This window comes from Ruditapes philippinarum, unplaced genomic scaffold (genome assembly GCF_026571515.1).
Source record: "Ruditapes philippinarum isolate M1 unplaced genomic scaffold, ASM2657151v2 ctg4221_1_1_1_1, whole genome shotgun sequence".
NCBI lineage: Eukaryota > Metazoa > Mollusca > Bivalvia > Venerida > Veneridae > Ruditapes > Ruditapes philippinarum.
This window is the reverse complement of record NW_026865215.1, coordinates 36,538-50,644: the sequence shown is the minus strand read 5'-3', so window position 1 is coordinate 50,644 and position 14,107 is coordinate 36,538. Positions and strand designations below refer to the sequence as shown.

At 31.1% G+C, this 14,107-nt stretch overlaps 1 protein-coding gene across 1 annotated transcript; it reads right to left on the bottom strand.

The window, feature by feature from the left end:
- Positions 1-454: 454 nt before the first annotated feature.
- LOC132728193 (carotenoid-cleaving dioxygenase, mitochondrial-like) lies at positions 455-14,107 on the bottom strand. The gene is made up of 12 exons (XM_060713830.1): positions 14,002-14,107; positions 11,098-11,220; positions 10,535-10,670; positions 9,675-9,816; positions 8,748-8,886; positions 8,016-8,227; positions 6,660-6,921; positions 6,053-6,210; positions 5,500-5,605; positions 4,477-4,577; positions 3,235-3,346; positions 455-834 (listed from the first exon to the last, which is right to left on the bottom strand). The coding sequence occupies exons 1-12, from the start codon at positions 14,105-14,107 to the stop codon at positions 674-676; spliced, it is 1,758 nt and encodes a 585-aa protein (XP_060569813.1). The 3' UTR covers positions 455-673.

Genomic DNA, 14,107 nt, shown 5'->3' with positions numbered 1-14,107 from the left:
ACACAAGTTCATGTTTTACAATAGGTTCACGGCGATACAATTGTGAAACATAAAACCTCTGTATTACTAGACTCATCGGCTAACGTATCTTATACAACAATTTGTTTTTCAGTCCGTGATATATAAGCAACAAAATTAGTTTAAGCTGTTATAAATGAAACAGTAATTCTCTGCAATTTAAACAAAACATCCCTGTGATTGTTAAAGATTGAATTTAATTCTATATGCTGCTGGTCAACTGTGCTTGTACTGAATGAAAACAAGTTTAACTGTGAAAAATTTCAGAGTGACCTAATTTTAATTTTTGTAGTTTTGTTTATTATTTAAACCATGTTTTTTTAACAAAAGTGGAATTTAATGAAAAATAAAATGGAAAAACAAAATAAAAAAATATTTTACTACAAATTGTAACAAAACTAGAATAACACCATTGGTCTTTTATGTCACATAATAATGTTACAAACAACCAACAGTGTAGTTTTAACTTTAACATCACTTGATTTTGAAACGATTTTGATTTAAAGCACATTAGTATCAAATGCATACACATTAAAATATTAAGATAATTTATAATTGTCAATGGATAATAAAAACAAAAAGATTATTGATATAATTGCTTATTTTGTTCAAAAGGTTTTAATCTACTGATACTTGTCTCGAGAGACTTGTTGATTCACTGATTCGTTTTGAACAAGCCATGAAAATCTTTTGGAAATCGTGGTATATCAAATTCTGCTCTGGCAATTTCCGTCATAGATTTAGCATCAAGTACCAGCAAGAAGGCGTTCTTTCCTTTGTCATGGTCTGAGTTGTTGACAGCTGACAATACTACACCTGGAAATCAGAATGTTTAAACTGAGAGCTTTATTTTTTTCAATTATATTATAAACTGAGAGTTTTCTTTTTTTAATCATATATTCAATTTTGAACTATCTACAATGTCCTACTTTAATTATTGGAATGTAAAACAGTTTTGGGCAGGTAACAAAAAAAACCCCTAAGAAATTACACGCTCATTCTCAATAAAACACAGCATTTGATGTTCCACAGGGTAGCTCTTATACAAAGGTTTGTTTGAGGTCAAAATGTCGTTGGAAAGATGGCTGCCACTTTGTCTAATAGGGACACTCTCAGTTTTACATTTCTATCTGTTATTTTTCTTTTACAAGTACCATTCATGCCCTTAAATGTAACATACGTTACTGTCGCCACCTAGAATTTTCAACTTTGAAATTGTGTTTCAGAAAAATAAGTTCCAGAATAAACGAAACATGTGCAATTTGTCATTGCTGTGTGTATATGCACTTTGATTATTGGTAAAAATTAAATTTGACTGTTAAACTCTCATTGGTATAATGAATGATCAAATGTCGCCAAATGCATATAAATAAATAGTGACAAACCTAAAACAATAAGCAGTGAAACCCAAATTACATAATTGAATCGATGCATGCTTTATAATACAGCATATATATAATTATAAGTAAAAATAAGCTTGCAGCCTCTCAAATATCATTCTATTTTCGGAAATTTTCATTTTTTATTCAAATCTTTTCAACAGCACTTTAAAAAGAAACATACGTTACCATTATTTAAGAGCCAATCCATTCAAAGAAGAATCCAAACTAGAAAGAATATTAACATGTGTGTAACTCTGATATATTAACCACAAATTATTGTAGCTTAAACGGTCTTGCGTCATTTTTAACCCACTTTCAATGTAAAAATGAAACATACGTTACAGAAACATACGTTATCAACTTTTTAAAGTAAGTTTATCAAAAGGGAAATTGAAGTCAGAAAGCACGTATAACATCAACATTAACTTCTATATGACATTAGTAAGTAAATTTTGTTAACTTTGGTCGTGTTTTTACTTGTTTAAGTAACCACAGTGAAACAAACGTTACTTTTATCAAACAGACTTTATATTGTTTACACGTGCATATATAAAAACATAAAATCGCATTTTTATGACAATATAATGATGTGCATTTGATTCCTGAATAAAAAAGTCGATTTTACATGTAAGTTTATATTCCGTGATAAAGTTCATAAATAAGCGAGTGTGAAACATACGTTACTCCAACTTACAATTCAACAATTTTTGAAAATTAAAGATAAAGTTTGGATTAGCATGCCTGTTAGTAACGGTTACCTTATATTAGATGTAAGAAGACACAAAATTGTTTTTACAAAGGAAAGATATGTTAATGATATGTTGAAGTTATAGCAGAAATGTTAAAAATATATTACAAGATATTGATGTTCTCAGCAACAACTAATTCGTTTCTGCAAAGAGCTTACTGACCGTATTTCATTCTATATATAATAATGTTAAAATAATATCCATAAATAAAAATTATTTTACAAAAAATAAAATTGTTTTCTCAACCTTTAATTGCATTTGAATAAAATGAAACATACGTGACATCCTATATGGGGATAAATATCGAACTGTTTAGTACTAAATTTTCCAAATATTAAGAAAGTGGAAAGTTGAATATTTTGAGAAAAAAATTGCTTATACAAAAATTGTGTATACATTCGACCTCTCATATATTATATATGATATATATCCTTTGAATGAAGACATAAAATAATCATTTTCAAAATTGACTATTTTTGCTTTCTACGAATATTTAACTTTGAAGAAATTGACTGAAAATTAGCAAGGTACCCAACTTCTTTGAATTTTCCTGGGTTAGGAAGTCCCTCTAGATAGAGAATTTACAGATTTTGATATATTTTACAGACATCTGTTATTAATATGCAGCCAATATGTTACATTATTAGATCTGAAATCTACGTTACCGAAGAAATACAGTGCCATTACCGAAATAAATGCCATCATGTTATATCATAGTTTCTTGTTCAAAATATTTCTGGCAAACTTACAAAATACCCTAAACATTTACTTCAGCGAAAAAAAATGACACAATGACAACATCAAATTTTTAATATTTTTCAACCTCAAATGCTTTATTTTATTGAGAATGGGCGTACAGTCAATCTGCTGTACTGCGAGTACTGCAAAATAATGAAGCCAATAAAAATAATCTTGGAATTACGGTGTCATGAAATTTGTAAACAATGACAACAAAGTGTTAAATTATCTTAAATTAGAGAAATAATAAACACACACTTCAAAACGTTGAAATATTTCAAAGTAGGGGTTTAGAATTTTTTAAAAGCGAATTTAAGAAAAGAAACTAAGGATAAAAAAGGTCTAACCGTCATCTTCATCTGTACCATCTGGATTAGCTACAAACACTGGCTCTGAGGGGTAGCATTTGTCCTCACCCCATTCCTTAAATGTCTTAGTGATGATGTCAATCTTCATTACCTATGATAAAAAAACGTTATTGAGTAAATTTAAAATTGCATTATATAAATCAAGTATGAATAAATGCATTCTGAGGCAATGTTGGTAATTTCTTCTTTGGAGAGTGATATACTGCCTCAAACATGAGCAATAATTAAACATTTAAAACAATTTCAAATTAATTTTCAGCAACCATCAGTTTTGTCACATAAGTAAATAGAGAAAAACGGAATACCTAAAGAACGCCCAAAATAAAGAAATATAAATATAGTTATTCTAGATGAGAATCGGGACAAAAATATTTGGTTATCATTTTTGTTATGAGAAAATAAAAGTTTTAAGAATAATTGGGACTAAGGCTGCTAGAATAGAGACATATGTTTATATAACAAACCAGTAAATGGCATATCAATTGGTCGATACTATTTTTAGACAATCTTGTGCCGCCACATTTTATATGCATAACTTCGGGCATAAAATGGTATGGTCCGCATTCTTCTGGCCATAAGACAAATTAATGTCTTCTCAAATACTTGATAACAATTATTAATAAGTTATTTTGTCTTAATACTTAGTTGGGAAGATGGTCATAACTATTAGATAACCCCTTTTGATTTTAAGACCATTAGATCAAAGGAAAGGTCACAGTTGCACTAACAGTGTAAAATCTAAATAACTTGAGAAGGAAGATATTATGCATCTTGGTAGGGGCATTGTTGATGAAAGTCCTTTTGAATTTAATGTCATTAGGTCAAAGGTATATGTCACTGTGACACTGTGAAAATCCTTGATTAATAAATTAAGTAGGCATAACTCTAGTTTGTGAAAATTCTTAGATATATAGCTTTCAGATGATGCTGGCAATTGAATGACATCTATTGATTTCATGGCAAAAGTTAAGGTCATAGTGACTTACCGTATAATTATGATACGATTGTCTGATTAAATACTAGTTCTAGTTGTTTCTTTTTTCTTTCTTTTTCATCTGTGTCCAAGTACATTTTAACACCAAACACCATTAAGCATCTTACAACAGCACATACTTCGGTGGTATAATGCTCCAATTCGCAGTTTTATTATGTAACAAACTGGTAAACATCATAAAGTTATAGACAGTTTAGTGTCATGTATCAATATATTGTTTAACTTACAGTATTGAAATGTTTTCCCTTTGGATGCCAGCCTGTACCATATGTATATCTGTATTTTTTACCATTGTACCGTTGATAGTTTATTTGTGGAAAGTCCATACCTGGAAGAAAAAAAACAACATTTACATAATTATGAATAACAATAGTACTCTAAAACAAAGTCTACTGTAAACATGACTTGCCACTGACCTGCTTGATGTTTTTCATGTTAAAAAATAATGTTCTTTCAGATGATGCTAGTTGTAATTATGATCGTATTATTGAGGGATGGTTAGAGATAAAATAAACGTTTGTTGTTTCTTGAGAGTACGCAAATCATAATGCTGTATACAATCGGAACATTGAGACTTTAAGGTAGGGAAAAACACAACAACATTTTAAGTAAATGTTACATTCCCACCATTTGGTTCTATGGCCTTTGAAGCGCGGTGTTATCAGCCATTTTGTTCTAAGAGCATGAAGAATATTCAGTAAGCATAGAGCTTGTAATGTTTCAGTTAATTTTATGATGGTCAAGACAGCCCAAGAATAATGTAAGTCGTGGTTGAAAGAACATTAATGCTGAAGTAGTTGTGTCGTCAATTTGTGCCGCAATTAGCCCTGGCAAACGGTTAATGATCAATTAATTGGCAGAATTATGTGGCATGAGTTATGGTAAGATGTATTGGAAACATATACAAAACATTTGGAAATGTTAAAGTTGATCTTGATATACCATATTATATCAAAGCCAGTCTTGATATCTACTACAAATGATATCATATATTGATACTGTGATCATAATGTCAATTGCATATCAGTTGCTCATAGCATGATGGGCCTTATTTATGAGAGCATTAATTAAATTAAAGTGACAATAATGACCATTTCAAGTTGAGTGCAGTTTTTCAAACAATCAATATTTCTTTTTTTCTAATATTTTACAAGAAACGCTAAACATATTTCTATTTATTCAGCATCCCTCGCTTAAGAAAATAAATTCTCCAGTAAATGATATTTGTTTGGCGAAATATAGAAACTTGCCCGTATCAGCAAGAAGTTCCCATGTACAATATACAGTGTCGTCTGCTGTCATTTCCGCTGTTGCTGCAGCCGGTGTTATATCCACCAAGTTCTTGTTGCATGGTGTCTATAATCATAAACTTTTCATTAATCATTAATCAATTAATCATTTATCAAAACAAATCAGTTAAATTTCTTTAATTTGTTACAGACTACTAGTATTATAAATTAGTTTGTACTGGCATAATAGCAAAATGCTTATAAATAGAAAATGCATGCACTTGTTGTACTTGTGATGTGCGGTATAACTTCATTTTTATATTGGTTCAAGCTTAACATGTATTGTTTAAATCATATACAGAATAGTTGTTAATGCAGAGTTTGGTATAATATGTAAATAAAGTAGAGCATCTAGAAAATGTTTATTCAATGTATATTCATATTACCATCAGAGCAGATTTAATCGATACTCTCTTAAAGCATACATACATACATACATACATACATACATACAAACATCCATCCATCCATCCATCCATCCATACATACATACATACATTTTTGTGTGAACTACCTGTTGATTAACATCCAGAGGTAGGATAAATCTCCTAGGCTCAGCAGAGTCATATTTTCTCCAGTTTTCCTCACATTGTTCCGAGCTGAGATCTTTCAAGTAGATATAGCTTAAAGCTTCATTTGACCTCAGAGCACATATGTCAACAATTATATGACCTTTGAATAATAATAATAGATAGTTATATTAATCAACGTTGAAACATATGTTTATTGTTAATTATTGTTAAATGAATAATATCATGTCAATAATACTGCCAGCAAAATTTGAAAAATTAACATCTTTATATACCAACATTTTTTCTGAAGAATATGAATAAGTCATGCATATCTGTTAATTACCTTCATTCATATAAGAGTATGAATTACCTTTAACTGTGACTTACATCCCTTGAATTGTAGCTTTGAATTGGAAATGGCATACATAAATAATATGGCAAAGTGCTATATATATGCTAAGAAAATTATACAACTGTATTTTTTTTCTCAGGCTATATCTGCATTATGAAAGTTACAAACGATACATAAAAGGCTGAGAAACAAACAAAATGACCAGAAACATCTATTATAATTTGTTTATATTACTCAGAAAAATTCTACAAAATTGCCAATATACCGATATTCAACACAAAACAAAGTAAGAAGAACTAAATATCTAGATATTTTTTCAAAAGCCTCCAGCAGCTTATCAACTGCTACATGTAGTGATGGCATATTAAATGTAATGAATAACTCATAAATAATCAAAATATTCTCACCATTTGCTTCATATGCATTGATATGATGGAATACCAACAGAGGATCTGCTTCATATTTGATCTCTGGATTGACTTCTTCACCAGTTTTCTTGTCAAAAATGCGAAATCTTGTCTGAAATTCACAAATAAGTCATGAATTAGCATTACTAACTTCCCAAGTTTAATAATTCAATTTGTTGAACCTGAATGACTGCATGTATCATTTAGTATTATTCAATCGAGTAACAAAACATTGCAGTGGCTTCTTAATAGCAGCGTTGTCATGCAGAAAAACACAGGTCGAAAGAAAACATTTATTGGAGTTTATTATTTGGAAGTAACAGAACAGCGACTAACATTGAAACAAAACTCCACGGGTATTAAAAAATAACGGACATAACTTTCTTGGCACTTGTCAATTGCTTGGCAATGCATTAACGACTGACATTGGAGGCGCAAATTTTATTGTTACTCTTGCAAACTTGCGTAAAATAGTGAAACTAGTCACACTATTAGAACAAACAGCGCTTAAAATTGCAGTGATTTTATAGCGCATTTAACTGGCTCATTTTTTATGCCAGATATTATCAAATGATGTATTCATCTGGCAGTAATTTAACTAACATTCAAGTGATTCTTCAGAATCAGTGTTAATCGTTTTAATATCCCTGCAATCTAGGTAAGTGAAAGTATGACATTTTTGTCAATGATAAGCTTGACTTAATGAATGTTTTTGTCTGTAACAATGAAGCGTGTTTACTAGACTTACAGGCATCTTTATTTTCTATATCCTATTCCTATTTTTAAATGTACACACCTCGAAATTTAACAAATATTATTTTAAACATTTATGATGGATATTCCTAGCTTTACTCGAGCTTTTATGTTAGCGCTATTTCCAATTTTAACCGAACGTTTACCAGGCACATTTCATTTGTCAAGTATATTTAAATGTAAATATAATTCTTAATTGCTGGACTTAAAAACACATGAATTTGGTTTATTTGAAAGCAGATGTTTTGAAGCATAGCAGAGGTTACACAAAAGCAAGAATCAAGAGCTAAAGTAGAAGATATACTTTATGTTGCCATAATACAAAACAATACTAAAACTCCTATGAATAGTCAGGCTTGATCTGCATATGAACTTAATCATAGATTATCTACAGCTAGACAACAAACATCAAGTTACAGCTACCTTACAAACATCAGAGAATGGAATCCGTACCTTTAAGTCTGGGTACCAGTCCAGGGAATTACTCATAGGCGAACCTCGTATTTTAGCCGTCATTATTTTCAGTAGATTCAAGAACAATGGCTGTTCGACATACACGTTATAATTTTCTGTCATACCAAAACTATGGATGTAGTTGATGCTAATTTTGCCTGATGATTTGATGGCAGACATAACTTGACCTTGTGGGAATTCATCAGTTGGATCTTTAGATGCATAAAAAGTAAATATTTAACAACAGTAACAAATTTATATGCGTATCAAATACAAAAATGCATTTCATAAAACATAAGCAACAGCGGCACGATGATCTCTTATTGCTTACCTGATCGTACAATAAACTTCCTGTACCTCATTCCTCTTGAGTTTTATTATAATCTGTCAAATGATTGTCGGGAAAATGTCGTTTAAGTCATATTTCTATATTTTTATTACAGGCAGCCATCTTGTTCAGTAAAAAGAAACGAGTTTAGTAATCCTAAATAAAGAACCATTTAAGAATAAATCTTATATATATACATTTAAGGAATTAATGTCAGTTAGAATACTAGTATTAGTACTGAAACCTAAAATTGTTCAAAAGTAAACAGTATAAAGAATCTCTTATATACAGTGCCATCAAATCACATACAAGTCACTTACTTACACAATTCTTAGGTAATGTACATTAATCCAGTACATTAAAACAAATTCATGTCCGGTTTTTGCTCGTATAGCAAGACTTACCTTTTTTAGGAGGAATTTTGATGATACAAATTTTTGGACCTCCTTTGAAACAGTTGCCGATATTGTGAATAGTTCCGTCTTCATCAAAGTGAGGATGAGCTGTAGCCGAGTGAACAGCTACATAGTCTCTTAGATTGACCTGTATAGATAATAATGATGAAAAGTAGATTTGCCGTGCCATTTTTTCGGTTTATTTCTACACGTAATTTATTTTCCAAATAAAACAAGGACGAGCAGGGGGCATTAATTATTTTGGAAAATTAGTCCAAGCATGTCAAACGTTGAGGAAAACTTTTACTCGTAACATCTTTAAGTTTTCATAATGTATTTGGTGCTTCTTTCCTGAATTTTATGTCGATTTTGGTTATATCTCGACGGCTGATCCACTTTACCGGCTGTCTTAGATAGCTAACCAGCTCCACAAACAACTGACTGGTTACTTATTCCACATGCCTATGTTCTTACTATGGAGTAAATAACGAGATTCATTGAAATGTAAATGATTTTACAGTTTCCAGAGACTAAAGCATTACAATGTTTCTTTAAAAAGTTTTTTTTTTAAAATATTCCACGCATTGTCCACAATTTGACAGCTTATATATATTTTCATTCAAAAAAGTATTTCAAACATTTTCTCTACTAACATTTCACAACAGTTTACTTAACAATTTTCTTTCCGGTGTCTTTATGGTAACTTATACTCTCTAACACGGGCATTTGGATCATTTACCTTGCCAATAATGGTCAAATTATCATAAAATAATCTAAAACTGACCATTATTGGCAAGACAAACTGAACTGTGTACCTGCGCTATCTCATGAGACTCCTGGTATCAGCTTTAAACAATTTTCTTTAATAATAAAAAATAAACTCTCCAGGGTATCAAAAGACTCAGGATCATTTTTTAAACATTGTCTTTAACTTACTCTCTCTAGTGTCTCTAAGGTTTCAGGATCACATTTCCTAATAAACTGTGTCTCTGTACAAGCATACAACTCATCTTTTAATGGATACAAATTCACATTTGTGTTGTCAATCCTCTCATCTATGATAAAATAACTCAAAAATCTGAAAGATAAAGTAGAAGGTATTTTGTTGTTGTTTTGTGTAATGGCTTTAACTCATTTCTTTGTCAAATCTTGGCGCTCGACCATTCTAACCAGCATTTCGGGATAATTTACCAATAATTACCAATTTTCTCCGAAAATGACCGTCAACGAACCCCACCTGATTTATGAATAAGCGGCGGCGGGGAGGGCGGCAAATGATTATTTGACTCTATGTCCGGGATCAACGGTTATGGAGGAATTAAATTCTGACAGTGAACCCTAGTTTCCTTGACCTATGTTCTTCCTATTGTACAGAACCTCTGCTTATTATAACCATACCATTTTCAAGATAATAAGTACATACCTGACAGTTCTCATTATTTTTATATGCTAAAATATTATTCATGTGTAACCATCTGTCACGATCTAATCTGATATGTTGTCAATATAAAGTAACATGTATATACCCAAAGACTGGATTATAATGTAAAGTATTCTTCAATAATTTATTGTTTTTTCTCTTTTCAACTAATCAAAGGTATAAATGTCAAAGCATTTCCGTATAACCAAGAAGAAGGACAATCTAAAATACGTTTTTCCTTAAATTAATGGAGACTATTAATTTTGGATAATGTACGTTAATACACCAGGAAATGGCTTTGAACCAAGTCAGTGGCTTGAGACACTTCACTTAACTTACATAGCCCTAGTATTTAGAGTATATAAAGCGGTCATACCTTTGAAAGATATTTTGACATGGGTCAGGGACTGGAAGAGTACCAAATCCAGAGACAACGATTCTTTGGGCAGCAAGATTCGTTTTATAGGTGTCACTTTTCAGGTATCGATTCTGGTATGTTACCTTCTTGTTTTCTGTTAAAAGAGATTACAATTACAAAATCATTGAACGCATTGTGGTAATTAATACAGTTTTATTCATAATCATTTGCTTTATAAGAAAGTTTGAAATTCTTATACACATTACAAAAAGTCAAAGTTCATGTAAACGAACTAGAACAATAAGTTAAGACAGTGTTGTAATGTTTATAACAACTGCATAATAGAAAAATATACATGTTGAGAACAATATCCTTTACGAAGTTGAATAGCCTAAGTATTTGCACTTGTTAAAACATTATTTGTTTCTATCTAGTCTGTGACCATGAATGCTATCATACAGTTAAGTAAGTCTAGATCTATTCCAGATTAAAAGGTTAAACACGGCAGAAGATGTGCATACGAACGTAAATGATTTGTCACTTAGTTTAACCTTGATATATTAAAGTATTAAAATACAAACCTATATGGAACCTTGTGATCATTGCCAGGGGATCAAACCAATGATTATACTTGTATTCCCCAACCTCGTACATTCCTGGTCCATTCCTGTACAGACTTCCGTTAACCCATTCTGGAATCTCTCCTTTTTAGATAAAAATTGTGTGTTAAAAAAAATAGAAGATGATATTATATATTCATTAAAAAAATATTGTAATTTCTTATTGCTCCCCAAATTATGGCATGAAAAGTTGTCTGAATGTTGATCGTAGAGCACTGCACATTGGTCTTTACCTTCTTACAAAATTGCTAAATAAGAAAATACGAGTACAAGATACAAAATTTGATATCGAATTGGATTTCTTGTCAATTTTAAAACAACAGCTAAAAAGACTTTGAACATAATAAGGAACAGTCAACAACATGGAAGTATAAGATAAAGATGATCAATGTATTTTGTACACATAAATCACAATTTAAAATAGAGTGACATACATAGCATAAAAAGATATAACACTGCTGCCAAATAATAAAAAAACAAAAAACAAAATAAAAAAAAGATGGAAAGAAAGCATACAAAAAACTAAAATCTAATATCTATATATGTCAAGAAAAATGTAATCTAAAACAATAAAAAAAATTAAATTGAAACACCAGCAAGCACATATTGGTAAACTATGCATGTAAAAATACATTGATATCAATTGACACGATTCACAACATTGTGACAACTTAAAACTACAAAAGTGATGTTACTAAACTGTAAAAGAAAGATAAGTTGTAATATAAGTTTTCATGTGGTATTATTATAAATTGTCGAGAGCAATACTGAAGTCTATGGGTGGTATTGAACGAGTTCTCAGCTATAAAACCTATACATGCCGAGGCGCTGTCAACCAGTATTGTTCTCAACAATGTATAGTGACCTCACCTTTGGAGACACATTGAAAGAACTTTGAAACTTCAATGCAAGTTCAAAAATGACTTGATAAGAAATGATGAAATCCTAAAATAAATACGAGGCAAGATGGAGTATGATATGCAATTGGTATAGTTTCGTTTACTCTGAAATTAAAAACGAGACTTAATAGGGTACGATATGCATTCGATAAGGACTTTTTGGACTGAGGTTTCCTGTATGAAATCTTTTCACATGAACAGGTCTACTGTACTGTTTCAGAGATATTATTTATTGGTCAATTGTTTTTAGCTCACCTGTCACACAGTGACATGGTGAGCTTTTGTGATCGCTTTTCGTCCGGCGTCCGTCCGTCGTCCGTCCGTCCGTCCGTAAACTTTTACTTTAAACGAAATCTCCTCATAAACCGCTAAGACAACTTCACAGGAATGTTCCTTTGGTAGTCGTGAACTTTAAAAATGTTCAAAGAATTTAATTCCAAGCAGAACTCTGGTTGCCATGGCAACAGAAAGAAAAAACTTAAAAATATCCTCTTTTAAAAAAACCGTAAGAGCTAGAGCTTAAATATTTGGCTCCGGGGGTCATTGATTTTCCTTATTTGTATTTAGTAAAAACTTAAAACTCTTCTTTAAAAAAACCCAAATAGCTAGAGCTTAGCTATTAAGCATGAAACATCTTCTAGTGGGTGTCTACCAAGTTTGTTCAAATAGAAGCCCTTGGTCAAAATTGGCCCGCCCCAGGGTTCATTGTTTTTCCCTTTATGTATATAGTAAAAAACTTAAAAATCTTCTTTTAAAAAACCCCAAATAGCTAGAGCTTAGCTATTAAGCATGAAAACATTTTCTAAGTGGGTGTCTACGAAGTTCGTTTCAAATAAAATCCCTGGGGTCAAAATTGGCCCCGCCCCAGGGGGTAATTGTTTTTCCCGTTATGTATATAATAAAAACTTTAAAAATCTTCTTTTAGAAAATCTTTAGAGCTAGAGCTAAGAATATTTAGCATGAAACATCTTTCTAATAGGTGTTCTACCATTTTTTGTTCAAATAAGCCCCTGGGGTTAAAATTGGCCCCGCCCAGGGGATCATTGATTTTTCCTTATAATGTATATAGTAAAAACTTAAAAAATCTTCCGTTGAAAACCCAAAGAGCTAGAAATTTAGATTATTAAGCATGAATTATCTTCTAGTGATTTCTACCAAGGTTTGATGTCACATAAAAACCCTGGGGACAAAATCAAGCCCCCCAGAGGGGGGTCATGTCTTTCCTATATGTTATCCAGTACAAGCTAAAAAAATTCTTAAACTAGAAACTGGTATTTATCATGAAACATCTTCAAATGGTGTTCTACCATTGTTTGTTAAAATAAAAGCCCTGGTAAAAATTGCCCGTCCACAGGCTCTATACAAGTTACGATTCAGCATCAATTCACTTTTTCTTGTTTATATTTAGATATTCGAATTGTAGTTCATGTTTCCTTCTTTTTTCAGCATCTGTTTGAAAAATACTTACTATGATTTATATTCTTTCACTTTCGTGATACATTTAAATTTAAAGTTATCCAGCTAAATGAAATATAAATATCGTATTTTTAATTGACTGAAACTGCTCTTAAAATTAAAAATATGTATTTAGGAATAAACGAATGAACAGTACAAGTAACAAATTTGCCAAGATCAATAAATTCACCATTACATATACCTAATGTGTATGGTTAGTGGAGAATCGATGTTGTGAGGTTATTCAGACCCTTGTGCTCTCAAACATAGGATAGCAATAAAAAAGATAAACCTTCACATACATATTAGACCAGCGTGAATTACATTGTTAATGGTTTTTTCAAAACATATTATTTCTGCTTCATAAATTTATTGTCCTTCTCTTGAAATTATGTCGTGCTGACATACTATAAAACATTAACTGAAGTCTCTTGAAGCCATCGTTTATTTTTAATGTGCTTATGTCACATATTGTGACCTAATGCATGTCATAAAGTAAATTCTTACATACTGTAGCTTTCCTCAACAGGATATTCGTGTTCTTCTTTGATTGTTTGAAAAAGCTGTGCACATATTTGGCTTGGCACAACTATAGTTACTTTTCCACTCAGCTTCAT

Coding starts and splice junctions, on each gene's coding strand:
- LOC132728193 (XM_060713830.1), bottom strand. CDS start 14,107: ATGAAGCTGAGTGGAAAAGTAACTATAGTTGTGCCAAGCCAAATATGT. Junction 3,347..4,476: donor AGGGAAAACATTTCAATACT/GTAAGTTAAACA, acceptor TTTTTATCATAG/GTAATGAAGATTGACATCAT. Junction 835..3,234: donor TGGTACAGATGAAGATGACG/GTTAGACCTTTT, acceptor TCTGATTTCCAG/GTGTAGTATTGTCAGCTGTC.